Consider the following 23376-nt stretch of genomic DNA (forward strand, 5'->3'; position numbering starts at 1 on the left):
GTTTTAACATTTATATAATAACATTTTTGTATCTCAACTAGTTTATTTTTTATTTCAAAAAGGAGGTTACTTTGTGGACGACCCTCGTAGTAAAATATATAATAAGATTATTTTGTTCAATTGGTTGGTAAAACAATAAGTTATGTTTTGTAGGGTCTTTCAATACTCCATTGTATCAGTTTCTTTGTATATGGACAAGATAGTTTGGTGATGGTGTTTGTCTTTCAAGAGATTAGGCTAAGTGTTAGCAAAGCCTATAAGTCTGGGTAATATTTTAAGCATGAATTGAGGTATAAGCTTGAAATTTGGTGTATTTTGTTCAGCTATCAGTAAGAGCTCTGGCTAAATTTCTCTTCTCTCTATGTTTATCTGCTTGCATTTCTGTTTTCGGCTTGATATCTCAAGAACAAATTGAGCTATTGACTTTAAATTTTGCATGTGACTTCATATCTACATACGCAACGTTGTGTATGATGATGGACGTGTCTCTTTATAGGATTTGGTTGAGCATTCATGTAGCTAAACTCTCCACTGGATATCTCGAGAACGACTTCATCTGTGGACATCATTAATCACCAATGGATTAATACAGGGTCCCCACCCGACCGTGAAACCGGGAATAAGCCGTGAATTTCGTTCACCGTGAAAAAACCTTAAATAAGCCGTGAATTTTGTTTACATACCGTGAAAATCTCTACAACTTTTGAATAAATAAAATTAACACGGGTCGTCGTCAGACGATCATATGGGAAGGTTGACCTTCGCTATTGCAAAGTAAAAAGTAGCACGCAATGTAGGGGATAGACCACGAAGTTTGACAGGTGCTGCTATTCTGAGCGATTTTACTGATAATATGGTTTATAAACAAATGAGGAAAAGGAAGGGCCGGTGGGAGATGACGCTTCCCGGCTCAAATCACGTGAGGCCTGTCTTTGTCTGTCGCCAGGTTCCGGGCCTTGGCTACGCTACGCGGCTGTAAACGCGGCTCTGATTGAACGCGAGATGAATAACACAATTTAATTACTTGATAGATTGTCGTTTAATGTAAACACTTTTCGTATTGGAGTTTTATTGTATCAGATATAGTCTATTATTGTTTTCATAAAATAAAAAAAGTATACAAATCCTTAATCTAATGTAAGGAATTTTAAAATTACATTTTAACTTAATTTCATTCTATTAAATCCCTTATTTTATTTAAATATTAATGAGAAAAATGTTATTCAGTACGATATCTATATCGTTGTGTGTAATGACTGTTAACACAATGTAATAATTATAAAAAATTTTAATTTATGGTGGACAATAAATTGAATTAATTTAGGGTCTTGCGTAAATAAAATAGTATAATAATGTGACGGAGCAGAACCTACACGACACATATCAATTAACGCAGCGAGACCATAACTTTATAGGCCTATATAACTGTTTTAATTACCAGTAAGGTCGTTTGAGAAAACAATTTTATTTTTCATCTCTTTAGATATTAAACGGTAGTGATATGCGTTTTCCTTATCAATAATATTTTTTTATGATTCCTAAGCTGCATGGATATTATGAGTGTACACGGTTTAAATCTTTTATGGTGAATGTGTGTTTAAATTGTATAATGTATTAGTAAAATATTACAAATGAAACGTCATGTTATAAAAACGTTAGAAAAAAAACCATTGCATTTTTTCTAACCAGGAAACAACAAACGTCAAGTAACTTTGTAGTGTTTAAGCTTTATTACTACAAAACTACAAATCGAGGAAGTCGTCCAAGTATAATTTTGTCGGGTTCCATACGACTACGTTAACGCTAATTAATCATTTCATGCAGATGAAAAAATATATCGTACAAGGTTCATTTATTGTAATGTGGTGCAGCGATGTTATGGTAAAAATAACCTTTGTTGTATACTGTCAATGAGAGTGGAAGGGGAGGGGTTATATCGTGTACTCCACTCCCCCATCCTCGGACAACAGCTGGTTTCATGTCTCAACATGAAAGATTTGTTTCCCCAGCTCGGCACTCCAATCTTATTCTTATTGTGAGAATTGATATAAAGATTTAAAGCTTTTCATTCAACTCATTCTGACACTTTCTCACGGAAATTCTTCTGTTGAAAGAGGCTTATCTGTCAACAAACAGTGTATAGTTGAAAACTTGAAGGAGGAGAGTTTAGTCGCGTTGAGAAAGTTTGTGACGGCGTATCAGCAGCAGGAGGATTGGAGGCAATGGAAATCACTAATGAATTAGTTCATGCTGCCAAAAATTCCCATGCCCACTACTCGGAGCACTTGGCAAAACAACGAGAAGAAATGAAAGACAAAATTAATTCTGAGAAAGAGAGGAAAGCAAGCTGCAATAGAAAAAAAAGAATTGGAAGCAAAAAATTCCAGGTTTTGTCCGACGCCAGGAAAAGGGCAGCTGAGTTAGACGATAAGATACAGGAACTTAGCAAAAAGTGCAAATCGCAATTCACTTTTGTTCTAGACATTTTTATCAATTTCTTTATTTTATGTGTACAAATATAATTTTTTTTGTATAAACTGGTACCAAATAACTTTTCTTATAACAAGTGGTATATAATTTTTATACATTTAACGTTTTATATGTTATTTTAATTTCAATAAAATTGCCTTTTCTTATGTACTAATTAAAATGTGAACCTGTGATTATGTGAAAATTTTCCTGTGGAAGAAATCGATCGAAATAATAATAATAAATGTGTTTAAACAAGAAAATAATTTAATAATCACGCAAGTGTACTTCATGGACTCAAACGAGTTAGCCTTAGCCAACGTACGAATCCTGTCACCCTGCATCTTGTCTAACCTGTGTCAACAAAGTTCTCTTTCAGATTTCAACAAACTTGTAAGTTAAAGAAAATTATGAGCCATGTGCATGCTAATTATATTGAAATTTGTCTTTGTCATTGCTTTGATGACTGTTTATGATGATGTTTTGTAAAAATAATATGCCTTGTTATATTCATTATGTAGCAAATCGCACATAAAATCGGGGCGCTCGCCGCTCATTGCTTGCGTCGAAACCGAAGCCTATTGTTATTTCGTTCTTTTTAGACGTTTCCGTCAATTCCTGCACGACCAATGACATCGTTAGTCAAATGGGAAGAAGTTTTATTTTGTATTTTACCGCTCTGCCGCGTCTGTAGTGTTTTACGTCCTCAACTTCGCCCCTCTCCAACACGATTTTGTTTGTACCGGTAACGTTGTTTATGAAAACTTTCCGACCTTGAATTTTAATTTTTTTAACCGTGAAAACCGTGAATTAGCCGTGAATTTGAGTATTTAGATTGAGTGGGAACCCTGTAATATATTTTTTTACATGAAAATTTTGTTCTACATAGACAAGAATGAGTTTGATGATGGAACATGTCTATTCATGGAATTTGGCTAGCGTTATTGAGTAGGCTGAAGAAACTTGTTCTTCTGTCTGCTTGGGGGCTATGAAAAATTTGTTGTGCCTGATTGATACCTCTCTGAAGGACATCCCGAGAATGAAATGAGCTGTAGACTTGAAACTTCAGTGAAGCCGGTTACATGACATATCGTCTGGCATACTCCTACCTTGTTTTCACTAAGGTGTCAATTAAAGGTCTCCAACTATTGAATTTAATTTATGGTGCCTTTAATGAATGCCAATAGTCAAGTAGCAATCATAAAACTGAATTCTTCTGTCTTCATTCTGACATGGTGTGGAACTACAAGCAGACCATCAAAGATTTGGGAAGACACATTAAAGTCTTCTTCCGCAAGGTACTGGAGTAAGCAGGAGTTGAAGGGAACGAAGAACCTGACTGAATAGAAAGAAAAGAGGTTTCCTGTACACTTGATAGGACTTGAACCAGGGTGTAAGCTGAGCATCGCATTCCGAGTTTGCCTTAGGGAAAGTGAAGACAACTAAAGAAGAGACCTTTGGGACAGTAATACGGGGCTGTAACTATTTAGAGACTATGGTCATAGGCAAGCTGAGAACCTCATCTTACTTGAGAACAGGCAAACATATTGAAGGGTGTCTTATAGAGTGTTACAAGCTCAGTGAACATCATAGGAAACTTGCTTTAAGAGAAGATGGTATTTGTAGATTCTCTATGATGAACAAAAGACCTTATCATCGTTATTGAAGCACAGCTATAGCTTATAGAAACTATCCAGTGCAGTTTTAGAGACACACTTCAAGGAAACATTGTTCATAAAATTTCCTTCCAGTCCAAGATATTTTAGGAACTTGTGCAAAGACTGCAGGAGGACCATGTGCTCTGATTTCTGATGCATAAAAATGACGTTTAATAGTCATTTTGTTTTATTGAAAAGCATAGCAAAGTGAACCTATGAAGTTTATTCGTGTTGAGGTGGAATATTGGATTCCCAAGATACTGTCAGTTCAATCAAAAGTTTTAGCCCAGCTGATACTGCGCTCAAATCAGGTCATAAAGATATAACTGTTATTTCTGGTAGAATTTTGTAGTGAAGGTTTCCAAAATCCACGAGAATCTTCGTCACTACTCTTCTTGACTAAGGATGCCACCATTTTTAACTCACATTTACAACCCTTTTCCCCTCTCTTGATGAACTGGATCAAGTTATTAGTGTTTTCATTGTGCTTGGCCCTCATAATAGCTAAGCTGACTGTTTCCCCGAATAATGTCCAGAACTTTTTCATGGTGCCAAGTACGAGGGGTATTAGAAAAATAAGGTTTCCATGATTTTTTTAAATAGACAGCTCTATATTTCTACTTAGTGTTATATATCAATTTAACACGTAAAAGTTTAGCTATTTTTCCACATAATCACTGTTTCTGTCCAAACACTTTTGTAGACGATGCTCCAACTTTTCTATCCCCATGTGTAGAATTCTGCCGCCAATCCTTTGAGTAACCTCTTCCTTGACTTCATCATCGGTAATGAAGCGTTGGCCACCCAAGTGTTCCTTTAATTTTGGGAATAAGTGATAATCACTTGGGGCTAGGTCTGGGCTGTAGGGGGGATGGGGCACAATATTCCAGCCAAAATTTGTCAGCAGTTCTTGAGTTCGACGTGAGACATGAGGTCGAGCGTTGTCATGGAGAAGCCTCATACCACTGGACAATCTTCCTCTCCGGCGGTTCTGGATCGCGCGCCTCAGTTTTCGTAATGTGTCGCAAAATCTGTCAGAGTTTACTGTTGTTCCTGTGAATAGTGATTCTCCGATATTCAAGCAGTATTGTCTCAACTTTTTCAACAACTCCATCTGAAACTGAAGGCCGTCCACTTCGGTTTTCATTGTGAATTTTCATGCGGCCTTCACTGAATTCTCTACACCATTTCCGAACGTGTTGAACAGATATGCCGTTTTCCCCATAAACTTTGATTAACTGACGATGAATTTCAATAGATGAAATCTGTTTTGCATTTAAAAAACGTATCACAGCACGAATTTCTCATCTGGCGGTAACAACGACAGGGAGCTACATCTTCGAAGGCAGCTAGGCCGGCGCTGTTGGACGTAGCGAGGCGCGAGTGGTATGGATAGAGAGAGGGACATTTGATGAGTAAGGCAGTGTTGCCAGATTTCTCCCAACATATCGCATTCTGTCTCGGCGGCATTGGGAACCTTATTTTTCTAATACCCCTCGTACAATCAGTCAATAAAATCTTTATTTACATTCTTCCAGAATATAAATAGCATTAGATTTCTTCTATACATAAGTGTAGAGTACAAGTTCTGTTGCTGTAGTGTCGCTGTTTATCACAAATTGTCAGTCCTTGGTTTTTCTATAAATTCATTCAAGGGATATGGAGGTCTCTTGAGAAGCAATTTCTTGGGCTCTTCTTGCAATCTTTTTCAGTGAGGTTTTGAATGTTGGTTAGAAGGGAGAAGGTTACATCATTTTCGTGTGGCATAAGAAGGTCTTTCTGGACAGTGTGTTTTGGTGCTTTGGAAGGATATTGTTCACCATGCTGAGATATGTCTTCCTCAAAGAGGGGACAGTTTGTCCATGTAAGCATAACCTCCTGAATGTAGAGGGTGAGGGTGATTACCGTCATTATTCCCAGAGAGTTAAATGATTGGCGGCATGTTTGTTGTGGTTGGAGACCTGCAGTAACAACCATTATGCAGTGTCACTGGACAACCTGGAATGTGTAGAGCAGTTGAAGGACCTCTTGAACACCAAGGGCAGCTGTATTTCTTTGATAGAGATTTCTTGGATCGGGTATGTGTACTGAAGTGCATTTGTATATACGAGTATCTGTAACAACTCAGGTGATTACTCATTCAGAAAAGCCTTTCACATTACCCTTGGAGGCTAAGATGCACCTCATTATCTCAGCTTATTCCAAATTTGCAATGAACCTGACTAATTGTATTGAAGATTTCTGCACCAGTTGTATGTATCATGTCACAACAAAATTAAAAATCTTCGTGCAACTGGAATTCTAAAGTAAACCTTACAAAAATTAGCTCAGTAGCATTTTTTATATCTATTTGTAAAGCAAATGTCACTCATGCATATCTTCAAATGTTCCTAGATATTTTCTGATATATCTATAGTTTTTTTTTATGTACAGTGCTATTTGACAAAGGAATCGTTAAAATTTGTCTAGCTGCTAATTCCCCAAGATTGTCCTACACAGTTTTAATGCGGCATTCATCTTTTATTTCTTGAATGTTTCCTAAAAGAATCTCAAAGACAATTTTAGAAAAAGCATTTAATAAGATTCTAATAGCAACAGATCTTTGTCAATGCTCTCAGCTTTTTCAAAAGTTTCTAAATGTGCAGTTGATTTACCGTTAGTTGAATTTCTTTATAACATTTACATTTTTTATGATGAACAGCGTAGGTTTAGGGCAGGAAGACCAGTAATAAATGCAGGAATAGATTTAAGGCAATTTTTTATGCCATTGATAATACTAGTGGGGGGAGGGGAGAGATAATACTGTTGCCATATTTATAGATCTCTTAAAGCCTTTTCTGTATAGTATATAAGAGAATGTTGGTTATGCTCCATAATCCTAACCCTCTAGCAATGTTGAAAACTGCTCGGTGGCAGACATACATATTTTGGAAAATTCATGAAACACACTGTTTTTGACTAAAACTTAGTCATATTTAAAAATTAAAGGTAACTTTTTAAAAATACATGACTAAGATACAGGCGTATATGTTATTTCATTTTTGGAATATTCACTAAAGAAATTAAAATTGTGACAAAACAATATTTACTTTTGGCCTCAAAAGATAGTTTACTTAGTATTGTAGGACGAATTAGAATTACATAAAATATGACAAATATATGGCTAAAGAGGAACAAGTATAATACATATATCTTATATTCTGCAGAATATGTTTTTTACATATGTTTATAATAAATAGAAATTAAAACACATTTATTTACATATTTTAATATATTGTTTTAAATATAAATAAGAAAATAAGAATACATCATAAAATGTTTTCCGAGTATATTTGGAATGTAAATTTGAAATAATTTAAAACAAAGTGATAAAATCAATAAAAAATATAATTTGATGATATAAACAGATAGGGCTAAAATCTGGTTACTCGTCATTCACTTATTACACAAATTTTACCAATAACTACACCGGGATTATAGTATAGTCATTAGGTATTTCACTTATCACCACATAAACACTTTAAAAAAACACTGAGTCCACATACTCATAATGGCTGCGGGCTGATATAGAATGGAGGAAGCAGTCAGAAAGAACAGGCTACAAATCAGCATCTGTTAGAAATTTTGAACGCAAATGTAGATTGCCTTGTAGTAAACTAGAGTTCTTCTGCTGCTATTTGATGTAAATATGAAAACAAATAGATGTTTGCAACAAACTCAATCGTCTAGTTACATAGGTCCAATATATCTGACCAGCCAAATAAAAATGTTACTGAAACTGTTTTGTAAAATATATTATTGTACCGAATATTTTCATATTTCATTCTTGTAATTGACAGATTATGAATGATTTTGTAATGCTCTTTCCAATAGTATCAGTAGAATCTGCTTCTTGAATAACTACTTTTGGTGAACAAGGTATTGTCAGGGAAGTTGTGTTTTGCTGCCAAGATTGCAGCTCCTTGCAAAATATTTACAAACTTAATGAACAACTGATGTTTTTATATATATAGTGTATTTAAGATTGCATACATTATAAAAAAACTGGTGGCCAGTTATTAAAACTCGAACAAACCATAATTACTGTACTAAGAAAGTAGTAGGAATAGAAATGAGATAGCCGCATAAAAGCAATCTTTAGAACTTTATGAAAAAGCCTAGTTCACCAGGAGCAAATGTTTTGCAAAAATACCAGATAGTAAAAATTAAAAACTCAAATTTATTTATATATCTGACAAAATTTCTCTTTTGTCTGTCTGTCTGCATGATATCACGAGGGCGAATTTTGCATGAAACTTCTTTCCTGTATATAGGCAACATTGAGTTTGATGATGGTTTATGTTACGCCATGGGATCTTGCTCAGTGCTATTAAACATTTTTACATTGGTTTTACAAGTAACTATGATAAAATTGCAGAACAGACTGAGAATCATATTACACTTTAACAATAGTAATGATTGGATTGAATGATAAGATTTTTTTTACGTTGTTATCGGTTTATTTGTATGTTAACAAGATATAGTTTGATGATGGTGCGTGGCCATCCATGGGATTTGACTGAGCATCATTGAAGTCTATGTCAGTCACTAGGCTTGCAGAAGTTCTCTTCTGTCTACTTGGGGCGAAACAATTTTTTCCTATCTGATTTTCTGTCTATCCTGTCCCAGGACACCTTGAGAAAGAAATGAGCTGTACACTTGAAATTTTGCATGCTACTTCAGTAAAAACCTACAGTTGAAACCTATGCAACCTGTAGTACCTATACAACTATTTTGTATTCTTTAAATGTATATTTGTTTTGACTGAATTTAAATATAATTTTATATCTAATCTGTGTATTATTTGAATTAGTTATTTAAAGTGTTGGATATTATTTTGATATTATGACACAATTATGTATTTTTGTCATCTGTATAAATTATGAATAAAGATTATTTTAGTTGAATTGAATCTTTCACAATGCAGATTTTATGAAGCTGCTCCTAGCGTATGAATACATTATGCATCATGGAGAGAATAGAATGTATTACACTTTTTGGTTCTGTTTTCTCTTTTAACATTATAGAGAGATTAACAATAGTAGTTTCTACTGACAAGGATTTGGAACATAGAACACCATGAATCAGAAGAGGTGTATGGTTTGGAATCAGAAGTTCATTCATGATTTTAATAATGAAGATTATTTTAAGATTATGATCATATTTTAGATTAAATGTTTATTATGTGTTCTTGTACCTTCACTCATTATAATTTTCCTTTTGTATTGGCATTTCAAAATAACTTTTCAATTGTAAAATATGATAACATGTTTTATTTTTTTTCAACTGTTCTAGTTATATAAATATATTACACAATAGATTTTACAATATAAAGTTCACAACAAATACTCGCAGAACATTTTTGTAGATACTTTTATTTAGTTCTAATTGTTTTGCTAAATGTAATACTTGTAGGTTTTTATATCTTTGTGAAAAACTTATAATTTAATTCTCTATCTTTAACTCACTTTCCATCCAAGGAGACTGATTGTATGTTTACTAAAACACTGTAATGATCAATTTAAAAAAAAATCATATTCATATATATTTATATGTAGTTGTGGACCTCTGACACTTTTTATTTTTCATTTCGTATCTGTTATGGTTTTCCTCCTTTAGAGGATGGAAGGGATGAAACACTAGAAGAGACCTTGTTATATTTGTGTTAAGAAGCATGATTTGTAAGTATGTAAGTACCATTTTGAAATCCCACCATAGCAATGCTGCGATTAGTATTCCGCCCTTGTTCACTGTCTACCTACAACATTTAACAAGCTAAAGATGCAATTAGGGCAAAAATCAATCGTTTTTACATAATTTAATGCATATTTCAAATGCCTCCCTCAATTGAGAATCCTACTGACTGTATAGTTCATACTGCTATTTGTTTTCTTGGCATTAAAGGCTATAAGTAGTTGAAGTTTACTATCAGAATTATTATGAAGTGTATGGCCAAAACACACGGTTTCTATTAAAGAAACAATAAGATAGGATTTTGAAGTAGTCAGTGTCAAAATTCACACAAAAATGTCAACATTGATTATCATTGGAATTTACAGGTCACCCAGTGGAAATGAAATCAAAATGAAATTCGTAGCCATACTGACCAACCTAACTTATCGACTATGTTCTTATGGGCGATTTTAATATTGGCGCACTGCAGAGTAGTCATCCATCCACAAAAAGCTTACATGATTAGTTAAGGTCATTTGGCCTTGCGTTGTCGGTCAGAACGCCAACTAAAGTAACAGCAACATCTCAGTGAGCAATAGACAACATTATCACCAACATATCAAGTGTTGGAGTGTCTGTAGTCAACACAGGCATTTCAGACCACTATGGTCAAGAGGCCATAATTAGTGGAGATAAAATTACGAGAGAGCCCAAAATTACTAAAACAAGAAGAGACACAAGGCCAGGAAATATTGCTCTCCTCAACATTTCACTTTCTAAAGAAAAGTGGGATTTTTTAAAATCCTCACAATCTGCAGAACTGTGTTTAATGTTTATTCTGAATCTTTAAATCGCCATCTTAGCATATTTTGTCCTACAAAAAAATTGAAGTTTGTTTGAAAAAGACAAACAATAAATAGATCACAAAATAAATTCTGGTTTCAAGAGAAAAACTCAAATTTTTTTCCGAAACTCAAAAGACAACATCAAACGAAGAGTTCAAAATTGATTTCAGTCTCTACCAAAATATACAGAAAAGTGATCCGAGCAGCGAAAGCTTATGATGTCCCAAATCAATTATCTCGTCAAAGAATATTTCTAAAACTGTATGGGACATCATAAACAATAAAAATAATATACAGAACCCAATTAAAAAGTCAAAATTGGAGACAGACTTGTGGAGGGAGTGACTGAGGTTGCAAACGAGTAACGGATTTTTTTGCATCTGTTGCTCGTGGGCAAGGTTCTTGTCCTTTACTTCCACTAGAAAATCTCTCGTGTAGACATAGCCCAGTAACCTCATCGTCACTGGCTCCTGTAGTTGAGGAAGAGCTCGAAAGCATTCAGCAACTCCCGGCTAACAAATCTATCGATAATAACCTATGTCTGTGTGGTTAATTAAAAATTGCTTAAAGCATATTGTGAAACCGTTAACTCAATTGGAAAATTTATCTTGTGAACAAGAATTTTTTCCCTTGCTCCTAAAAATTACGGAAGTTACCCCAATCTTTAAGAGATGATCGCTACTTTCCCAATAATTATAGGCCTGTCTCAATTTTGCATGTTCTGAGCAAAGTATTTAAAAAACTCTGTATGTTAGAATGCTTGATATCCTGAACAAGCTCAACCTGCTTTCTGAAAATCAATTCGATTTCAGAAAGGGTAAGTCGACCATAGACGCTGTTGTGAGTCTAGTTGAACAGGTGGTAGAGGGAATAGAAAGTCGAAATTCCACATTAAGTGTGTTTCTAGATTTATCAAAAATCATTTTACTGTGTTGACCATATAAAATTACTTGACAACCTTGAGTTTCATGGCATATCAAAGATGTGCTTCTTCAATGACTTAGCTCATTTCTTATCCCTAGAACACAAGTTGTCCAAATATGAGACAAATTCTCTGAACCAATTCAACTGAGTTGCAGTGTCCCTCAAGGATCAATCCTTAGTCAAATTCTTTTTCTTATCTATGTTAATGACAAAGAGTCATCGCTGCGGTGTTGGAGACTTGTACAGTATGCCAACACAAATAATTGTGTTCAACAATTCAACAGCCTAAATCTCAAAGCAAATTCCTGAAAATCAAATGATCTGACTTTCGCTTTGGGAAACCAACTGTCTTATTGGATGATTCACTGCTGGATAAAGTCAATAGTTCAAAGTTCCTGGGAATATTCCTGGATAGGGGATCATGTGTGCTCTAAATTATCCTCAGGCATTTATGTTCGGAGGTCCTTAGCCAAATACTGCCCTACTCAGGTTCTCATGGCTGCGTTTAACGGCTTGATATATCCCCATCTCACCTACGGCTTAGTGTTGTAGGGAGCTAGCGCAAATAGCCATTTCCACAGAGCGTTCAAAATGCAAAAGCAAGCAATATGCATAATCACACATTTGTTCAGAGAATCCCCCACCCCCCCCCCCCCCCACCCCCCCCCCCCCCCACCCCCCCCCCCCCCCACCCCCCCCCCCCCCCACCCCCCCCCCCCCCCACCCCCCCCCCCCCAAACATTATACAATAAATGTGGTGATATCTGTAACATCTGTTGTGTCTGTGAGCTGAAATTGTCATAATGAAATTAAAAATAAAGAAAACCTGGTATTAGTCAGTAATTTGATTATGTACCCGGTCGGGTACACACCGAGCATACATAAAGCGTGTAGTGCTCCTGATGGGGTACACATTATTTGCATGTCTTGGTGGTTTGTTAAATTTGATCCCACACTTAAATAAATACCTCAGACTATTGTGTACCCCATCGGGTGCACATTTGCTTAATTTTTAAGGTAAATGAATATTTTTAGGTGCTTCTTTGGTTACACGGAGAAAAATTGAAAAAAAATGTCAAAATAATTTTGTTTTGTGAAATTGCGAAGCCTATGTACTTTTCTTGTTATACTTAGATGTTAAATATAAATTGCAATTATTATTGAAAAATTTGACAGCAAATGAAAGAGTCAGGAAAAACTTGTTGTCGTGAACATGTTAATTGCAATCTGATGGTATTTACTTTTTCAAAAGTTATATAACACATGGATATATACTAGAGTGTATCTGGAACTTCCAGCTGGAAACTAGACATTTGATAAAACATTTTCATTTGCCATTTTGTGATAATTATTTTTACACCTTTTGAGAACTAACCATCCATTCCATATTATAATTACAGAATGTTAGAAATAAAATATTATAGAATACCATTTATTAGATCATTGTACTTGAGCTACTTGGGTTAATAATACCAACATTTTTAAGATATTTTAAAAAGTATTTTAAACCGTAAAAAAATCTATATTTTCAATTAAAATATTTATTGAATGATTTGATTACTATTCTTGCATGTTACTTTTGTTTTATTTCTTATTTTTGTACTTATTTATTTGTATGTCATATTGGTGCTTTTTATTTTGCATATTTGATTGTTTTTTTTATTTAGGATCGTTAACCCTTTGAGTGCTTCAGTAATTTTTCAATGTCATATGTATATAGTTCTGGGCTGTATTATGTAAATTTGCAAGCGTTTGGGGGAAAATACTACTGTACACTAACCGTCCAATAGGTTTTCATGATTCTTTTTGTTTTTTGCCGATACAGTGAAGAGTGTAATTCATTTTCTATTAGTGTTGAAAGGAAACAAAAATATTAATAAAGGTTTTAGTAAAAAAAAACCTATTTATCTGTTTTTTTACTAAATCAAGTTTAAGCCAACTTTTGGAGTGTGAATTTTAAAGATTTATTTCATTAGTACTAAGTATTCATTATTATAATATGTATTGCATTATATTAACCCTTTCCGCTCGGAGCGGTAATGTCCACAGAGATCGGATGGGCAGCAGTGTTGGCCAACGCCATTTCCTCTAGCGCGCACATATATTTTTAGAGTTGCCGTCCTCAGAGATCGGATGGTCAGCTGTACTGTCCGTTGAATAATCCTACTAGCGCTCGGATGGACAGCAGCGTTGACCACAAGTTTATAAACTCTTTTTTTTTATTCTGACGTATTTTTTTATAATACAACGCATTAAGATCAATCAGCTGTTTCATTACAAAGCTTGGAAATTGATCATCTGGTCAATATTGCATTCTAGGCTTTCGCTTTAGCGCGCTTTTAAACCCTCCATCAGGCGCTTAAAATTAGAAACACCGTCAGGCGCTCACGGAGATTTCCTCCAGGTTAGCGAATAATGGATATCATAGTCGTTTAAACTGTTTTTATTTGTTTAAATATTCATACTGATTTAATTACAATGTAATATATTCATTTTTAGAAATTAAATAAAAATTATTCTCTTACGTAATGAATTTTCCAAATAAGAAATTCAAAATCTTAAAAAATGTTATTGTATAATAACAACATGATTTATTTTAAGGAATAATGCAATTAGTTGTAAAATGTTTAACCTACTGTAATAATATATGGAATTTATCTTCTTACAAAAACAATTTATTTAAATTCTTGAGATATTATACAATTGTAATGTCAATTATTACTCTAAAATCAAAATTTATTCTTTACTAAAATTTTTTTTTAAACACTACACAAAGTTTCAAAACATTTTCCTTCTGGTTCTTATAACGACAATGTTCACTCCATAAACAGTACTGAAATGTTTCCCTAGCACACGGGTACTGTACTGACAAGTCTCTCGTCTTCATTCTCCATTTCACAAAATTCAAATAAAATATATTGTAAAACTTAAAAAGAAACCATCACAGGTCACACATTTAGGCGCACACGGATTATTACTCCATAAAAAATAAACACGATAAGGCGCTCACGGAGGAATCGTCCAGTCTCGCACGGAAGTAGACCTCATACTGACAGATTTTGACAAAGATAAGCGGGAGGCTATTGTTTCGCTTCCCCGAAAGATGCTCATGAAGTACACTGCGGGAAACGACTGCCAACATGAGAAAAGTAGTACTATTTTTAATAATAAAAAATACATGGAGGAAAACTCCATTTTAGCGCCCGATGTAGGGTTAACCACATTGTCACTAGTGAGTTAACCTACACTCATTATTACGGATTGTTGAAGAACGGATTGTTTATTATTCTTAATATTGTGCAATTTTATTAAATATTAGTGTAAATGAAGTATTGTAGATATCAGTGTAAATATAACTGTAAATAAAAGTGTAAATGTATCAGTATTAATACCTGGTTTTACTGGTATTATTATTAATTACTGGTATTAGAGCTTGTTGGCGATGTAAGGAACAAAAATAAAAAAGGAAGACCATCCCAATTGCAAGACATTTCCTGACTAAATGGGAAACTTCATCTACCATATCCTCTTGAAGGTAGAAGTGAAGGATTGCATCGTGTGTAGCAGCAGAGCACAAGGCGGCACCAGGAAAAGAGTGAAGTTTTATTGCAAAACTTGTGAAAATGAGCCCGGTCTTCACATCGGTGTTTGTTTTGAAAAGTACCATTCTTCTCAGATATTTCAACAACAAGATGACAGCTAGCCTGCAGTTAAATTTGTATTCGGAACAATAATAAGCAGTTACATTTTATTTTTTATCATGTTATAATTATTTACTGTCACATTATTAATACTCATTGTAACTCATGTTAGTTTATAGAAATATAACATTTCCCATGGTAATACTTTTCGACTATATTATTATTTACCTTTGGACCTTTAACACTTTGAGTGCTGGCCCTAAATGACATGCAACTCTGTAGAATGCTGGGCGTTTTTGGTGGTTTTTAAAAATTTATTTAAAAAAAAGTATTTAAGGTATGAGAAAAATAATAACATGCCTTAATTCAGCTTACTTTCGTCTTTCTTTTAACGTGAGATTGTTAGTGGTTTTTTCAAAAACTACACATAAAAAATGTTTTTAAAAAACATATATTTTTGGAAAAAAAATTATTTTTTGAGACAGTTTTTTTATCTAACTAACTAAACTAAGCATATATACAATTGTTTACAATGACCCATTTACAAAAATAAACTGTCCTTTGAATAATACAAATCATGTTTTTATGTTTTGTAGTTTTTTGACAAAAAACTATGCCGTCATATTGATGCGTCGGCATCACTTTCGCTGTCAGCACTGTTTTCAGCATCTGTAACATAATAATATACTATGTAAAATATGAATATATTTTCATTTTATTCATATAAATAGAATATTAGTTGAATAAAGTTAATTTATTATAATACAAATTATAGTTTGATTCACGAAAACAATGATATAACCAAACTTTTAGACTGATGTTTATGTGATAAATAGACTTACTTATTCTTACCTGAAGTATGTGTCTAATCTTCTTCCATTAAATCAGGATCAATGACAGAATCGTCAAAAATACTATCTACAACAATAAAACTATCTTCATCTAATACATCACTGATCGCAACGTCGTTCAAGCGGCGAGAAGCCATGATTGCGACATCGACTGCCGGCTGCAACGAACGTCACGTCAGCGGCACGTAAACAACGCGACCGAAGTTGCTTTGTCATCAAGCTCATACAATACATCTGACGCTTTCTAGCGGTGAATTGTGTTACTAAAAACCCAAATAACATTGTAGAGTAGGCAAAACCCGTTTAAATACGGACAATGTAATATAATACCAATTGAAATGACAACCACGTAAAACTACGGGATTAGCATTCTTCGGAAGTTTCGCCGTTCCGTAAAATTACGGGATTAGCACTCTAAGTGTTAAATCCATTTAACTTTTTAAAAGGCACAGTATCAATGAGGCGGCGAAAATAAATCCGAGCTGGTGGGGACGCAACAATGACATGGCTGCTGTGTGCACGCAGGCGCCATAGTGGACAGCACCGCTGCCCATCCGATCTGAGTGGACAGTCCGCGCTAAAATAATACGAGCCTGCGAAAATCCATATTTGGTCAGCACTGCTGCCCATCTGAGTGGAAAGGGTTAATATAATAAAAAGGCCATAAAAATAATAAAATTTCATATATTATACAGTTTAGTATAGCAAAATAAACTTAGTAATGCGACCAAAACTTTTAATAAAAGGTTATTTGTAAAATAACTGATCAATTGATTTTTACTAGTAGTACACAACTTAACTAAATGACAAGTAAACATGGTTTATTGTTGTTTTGATGACAAAATAGCTTTTTCACTATCTCATATACCACACTTTGTTGTGAGATATATATCATCTTTCTGCAACATAAACCAAAACCCAAACAAGTTACTGAGACTGATCACAGGTGTGATGTGTATGTACAGATCTGCCTGAGGAGGACTCTGTGGATCGACTCATGTTTCATCCCAAATGTGGAGGTCATGCCGCTGTTATAAACAATGCCAGGACTGCACATAGGCCCAAGTAGGTTTATTGTTCTTGTTTTATAGTATCCGAAAATTTATAGTTTTTCCAGAATTAGTTTTTTTTTGTAACATTGTAATCTATTATTTCAGTACTAATTAATTATTGCAAATAATATTACATAGACATAATATCCTGAATTGACAGTTCTCCCTCCCTTTATTTTTACCACTTTCAAATGTTGTATCAATAACCATTCACTTCAATTTGATATTTTCATGCGCATTCATTTTGCGGAAATTCAAAATATGCAAGAAAATGATGATTGTTAATCTACAAAAGTGCTTGCCAGTTCACAGAAATTCCAAGTAAATTGATAAACAAAGCTTTTGCATTGTGTTTATTAGTAGACGATCATGTGCTGGTGATGAAGAATGCTTCTTAATGGTTTAGTTTGTCACTCGTATAAGGAGGTCAGCCTGGACGTTCATCATTTATTAAAAACATATAAAATGGGTATGCTTCCCACAAAGAAAAACCTTTGTTCCAGAACTGTAGAGTCTAGAAATTATTTTAATGTTTCTAATACTATAAGGAATTAATCAAATATAAAATGATGACTGTTGTTTTTTATTCACTTAAAATAAAAATAAAAAAAGCTTTATGAAAAATTGTTTAAAAAAAACTAATAAAAAACGCCAAATTTCTAGTACAAAATTACAACAACATAATAATTTAATGTAGAAACTTACATTATACATTTTAACCCTAGAACTGGCAATGGTGTCACTCTGTACTGGTGGCTCTATTTTAACAGCCTCGCAGACGTTTCTTATGATGTATCACATTTCATAACTGTTAGTCCAAATATAAACTATTATATGTCAATGTATTCACAACTATATGAAGAGCATTATAATAACAATATCTTATTGTTTCCATGGAAACATATTTTTATTTTTTTTACAAAATGTAAGAAAAATGTTTTTTGGAATTTTTTTTGTAAATATTCCGTTGTGCTTAGTAATAAACTTTACATCAAAACCGTAAATGTATAACTTATTCGAAATTTTGTCCTGATTCCAAAAATATATAGTTATTGTAACTTTTACTCAAAACGTATGTGTTACAGGGCTTTATATGAAAAAGCACCCATATTTACTTATTTTCAAAAATGCGTACATTTCTAAATAAATATTATTGTTCGTGGGTAAACATAATCTCTTGACTGCATTTATACTTATATAAGTATGACAGTTAAAACAAAAATAAAATAAAATAATAAATTTTAATCTTACCTTATTTACACATGTACAATATATACAAAGTTTCATTTTTCACTCAGCGTCACTAGATTCCGCCCTGCGAGCTCTCTAAGATCATTTGATCGGTCTCTAAAGTATTCACCCATACTGAACAACTAAAACTATAACCTAAGAAAGCTAAAAACCAATAACAACACCAAATACTATTGGATTCGTAACCTCAAACACAAAACCCGGCACTTGTTTACAGTTTCACAACAATGTGGTTGACCCGTACTACGTTCACGTCACCTGTCCAAAAAAAACGATGTTTTACGGTAAACAAAGAACACAATAATCGAAGTAAGAACAGTAAATCGGTACTATAGTTATTGCTCTTCCAGAATATATCAAATAAAAATCATTTATATGACCTTAATTGCCTACAATTTCAATAACTGTACATGTCTACTTTGGCGATGAATATTCGTCGTTGCCAAATCGGACGGTCCTTTGGCGACGAAAATTCATTTCATACCAGCTCTAGGGTTAAACAAATGTTAAATTTAATTGTGTGACTGTAACTGCAGAACAAATGTGGAAACAATATTATTGTACGCGACTGTTGACAGAATGAGCGTGCATGGGTAAGATGTCGGCTGCCATTTTCCTGCTCTCACAATGTATGTAAAGGTCGCTGTGTGACTAAACTTTTGTCATCTGTGTATTACATTCTCATTTATGGGACGGTAAAATATTGATGACTTGTTAAAAAATTATTAATAGTTTTGAATTTTGTCTCTTTGCGCGTCCTTTCTTGGCTCGTAACTATATTTTATACATGACAAAGATCCATGATTAAGGATAAAATAATTATCCATAATTATCCCTAGCTGATTAAGGATAAAACATGATACACCATTTTAAAATTATCATAAACCGTTATATTGTTTTTACAAACCTTGTATCTAAAAACAAAATTTAGTTGAATAATTTTTTGAATTTAAAGGGTTTATTATGCTGTATCCCACTCATTTTGTGTGATTGCTAATTTGTTGCCTATTTTACAGCTCCAGAGCCAGACACTAGTGTATTGCCGCCATTAGTATCTGACTGAAGCAGAGTGTAAATGGTACTGTTCATGTGACAGCAGTTTTAGAATGACTATATTATTAAATCAAAACTCTCTATACTTTTTGTTTTATCATGGTAAAATAAAATATATGTAAATTTATTTTGTTAATTACAAATATGAAAAATATAATGTTATTAATTTGAATAATTATGACTTTTCATTGCCAATTAACAAATATTAGGTGCAGCATTACAGTTTGATCTTAAATAATACCATTCTAGTAGCACTAGGAACATGGGTAATGGACTTTGTTAATTTACGGTGCAGCTGTTTCCAGTTTATAACATCTGTGCATTCCATTATTTAAGTTTGTTTTGCATTCTAGTGCCATGGATGACTTTAACAATGGTGTGGTGTTAACTCAAAGACCTCTGAAACCAAATGAGCTATTTGAAGTGCGACTAGACAAGATGGTTACAAAATGGGCTGGATCAATAGAGATAGGAGTTACTACACATTCTCCCACTGAGTTGGAGTATCCTTCTACTATGACCAACGTAAGGTATGTTGTAAAAGTTATGATTTTCATTATCAAATTCTCAGTATTTCAGCTCTGTAATAATATTGTAACTAACAAAATTTCACTGATTCTCAGTAAAAGTAATCATAAAGCCAATAACCATTAAATATGAGGGCTAACAGAACCATCCAGTATTGTTTTGATTGGTCTGATATATGCAAGTAGTACTCTATGTAGATCTTCTCAGACATCCACAGAAACGTACAGGATACAATAGAGACTTTTAAGGATATGGATACTTTTGGCCGGGAGCATATAAAAAACTCTGATAGCTAGTGAAAGAATTTTATTTTTTTATAACTAAAGATACCGCTACTTAAGTACCTATTTTGCAAACACATAAAAATCTACAACTTCAATTATTTTTTTAAAATGTTTGCTGCTGAACTAAAAACATGTGTATTTATAACAAAAAATTATTTCCTATTTCACCATTATCACTTGAATTTGATCAGTCGTAAACAAGTCTTGGAGTAGTGGCCTGTGCATGACACACCTAAATGGTGAATTTTTAGAATTTGTTAAGTAAGCCAAAATAAAAGATGTAATCCCTATGATCCAAAATAGTCAAACCGTTAGTAAAATCAATAATTATTATGATACTATTACATTATTACAAATGTTGAATACATTTCACTCTCAGTGCTACTGCCATTTCCCCAAGTCATCCATAAATTGCCAGACCATTTCTCACAGTTGCAAAGCGTTCCTGCAAGTGTTTGGGGGGAGGGGGAGGACACAACCAATTTTGATAAACATTTTTTTTGGATGAGGTAATTCTAATGAATTGTGGTGCATGCTACAGATTTATTCTATTCATTCGTATTCATTTAAAAAAGAGAAACACAATTTTTTAAAATTGAAGTTTGAGGTACATTTTATATACATACAGTATCTATTTTTTCAGTTACATCATGTAAAGTGTCATATAAAACTAAATAAAATTAATATATAAACCATTATTGTATCTTATAATGTAACATTATATCGCAATACAAAACAAATACAAAAAAGTCCAATTTGTGCAAACCTATCAAAAGTTCTAAAATAATAGCACTATTAAGCGTGATGACGGATGCATGGCTGACTCCTAGCTTCCGAAACAAGTAGTTTTTATCCTGGATGGGACATAAGAAACACGGACCAGGCAAGATGTCATCCGAAAGGGTTCCGGCCTGGGTCCTCCGTGGGCCGTAGGGGGTTTAGTGGGTAGTCCGCAAGGGAGTCCCACACTAAGTGCGCAAATGCATTCCCCCTACGTAAAAATTAAAAAAAAGGAGAAGGTGAGAAAAACTGACAACAATCGATAGTTTGATTAGTTAAAACAAAATTGTAATACATGAAATAATAATAAAATGTGGATAATCTACTATGTAGATGCCGGCAGTTTATTCATATTTAATATAATCTACTACGTAGGGGCTGCGGCAACAAAAGGGTAAAATTATAAGTTTTTTTATATAATGCTCATCAAACACCAATTGGCGGCATTACCTGTATATTTAAGTATCAATTATGAAATATTCTAATGATGTATACTAGTTTTTGCACTCAATGAATTATTTTTAATTCTTGGTTTTTTACTGTTATCTCATTAAAAATTGTAGTGAATCTAATTTTTATCCAAGGTTACCAAAGAAGTACTCTTTTTTTAAATATGACTTTTTAGCACATTTCCAATTTCTTTAAATATTTTAAATTTAGGATATTTTAAACTTGTTATACCTAACAAATTCAAATAGAAAGGTACAACTTTAATTTCACCTATCAATAGCTCTCTCAAAAACTAAAATGTGCCATGTTTAAAGTTTGGCTGTATCTTGGATGGTTGAGAAATGGAGCCAAAAAATACTAATTTTCACGACTTTATTTTACATTTAGTACACTTGTGTTCTCCTACCTTTGGCTTAACACGTTCTGTATAATGTGAGGTACTGTTTACTAAAAGTGCCATTTCCTATCAAATTTAAACGTTGATTACAATTTATATGCAAGGCGTATTTGGAAAGTAAGTATCGTTTCATTGTACCGTCGCCGCAGCGCTGCGGTCGGCGTTCCACGTTTGCAAGTAAGTCTTCCTTACACTGGCTCTCAACTAACGCCATTTTAGTTGCTTTACATTGTGAACATTTATAATATTCAAGACAATTACTAATCCCTGAGATTGTATCACTAAACAATGGCAAATGTCCAGAAAAATCCTGTTTCCTTCACAGTCCTTCCATTGTCAAAAACAAACAACTGAAATTTATCGTAAAATTAAAGTTGTTCATGGTGAACACTTGATAGGTGATGGAATGGTGAGAAATTGGCTTAGAATGTTTAATGAAGGTCGAACAAATGTCCTTGATGAGGCTCGTACTTCTATTGTCAACGATGATCTGTTAAGGAAAGTTGATGAAAAATCTGTGAATACAGACGATTTACAACAATGACTTTTTCAAATGAATTTCAGCAAATTTCACAAACTGTTTTGCACAAGATTGTAACAGACTGCCTGTGTTATCATAAGCTGTTTTCCCAATGGGTTTAAAAAATGCTTACTGATGTCCACAAAACCAAGTGATATGGCAATTATTTGACACGATGCAATAAAAAGAGAGAGGATTTTTTAAACCAAATTGTGACAGGTGATGAAACTTGGGTTCGTCATGTCACTTCAGAATCCAAACAACAATCAATGGAGTGGAGACACATTCAATCTCCGAAAAAATAAAAGTTTAAAACAACAATATCTGTATAAGTACTCATGTGCACTGTGTTCTGGAATAGGAAAGGGGTTTTGTTTGCTTACTGAATTTTTCCCTTGATGTGAAAACTTAAATGTGGCTCAATATTGTGATACTTTAAGAAAACTATGGCATGCAATTCAAAACAAACGGAGAGGAGAGCTCAGTAAAGGAATTATGTTACTCCATAACAATGCTTGGTTCTATACTGCTGATGACACCCAAACGTTGATATGACAGTTTTGTTGAGAGCAGTGTGATCATCCGCCATACAGCCCGGATTTGATGCCTCCGTCCAACTACCACTTGTTCCTGCACGTGAAGCACGAGCTCTGCAGCAAGTGCTTTGGATCCGATGATGATTTGAAAAATGCTGTAAAATTGTGGCTTTGTCACTGGCGGGAAGTTTCTATACAGAAAGAATTAAAAATCTGGTCACACACCATGACAAGTGTTTGAAAGTGGGTGGAAATTATGCAGAACAGTAGTGTTGAGTATGCTCTTTCACATAAAAATAAAATTGACACCATTGACTAGATTTTTCCCAAAACAGTACTTACTTTCCTAATACGCCTCTTACCTGTGATGGATTTGTTTGATAATAAGCCAAATAGCAATGCCTGTTTTAACCTTTTTTCATGAA

At 33.8% G+C, this 23376-nt stretch overlaps 1 protein-coding gene across 1 annotated transcript in view; it reads left to right on the forward strand.

The window, feature by feature from the left end:
• LOC124361311 (neuralized-like protein 4) overlaps positions 1-23376 on the forward strand; it is a 151121-nt gene that overhangs the window by 79237 nt on the left and 48508 nt on the right. The window contains exons 15-16 of the mRNA XM_046815357.1: positions 17066-17165; positions 19810-19986. Of these exons, the coding sequence (XP_046671313.1) occupies positions 17066-17165; positions 19810-19986 (277 nt within the window). The remainder of the gene's footprint in view (positions 1-17065; positions 17166-19809; positions 19987-23376) is intronic.

Source organism: Homalodisca vitripennis, chromosome 4 (genome assembly GCF_021130785.1).
Source record: "Homalodisca vitripennis isolate AUS2020 chromosome 4, UT_GWSS_2.1, whole genome shotgun sequence".
Taxonomy (NCBI): Eukaryota; Metazoa; Arthropoda; class Insecta; order Hemiptera; family Cicadellidae; genus Homalodisca; species Homalodisca vitripennis.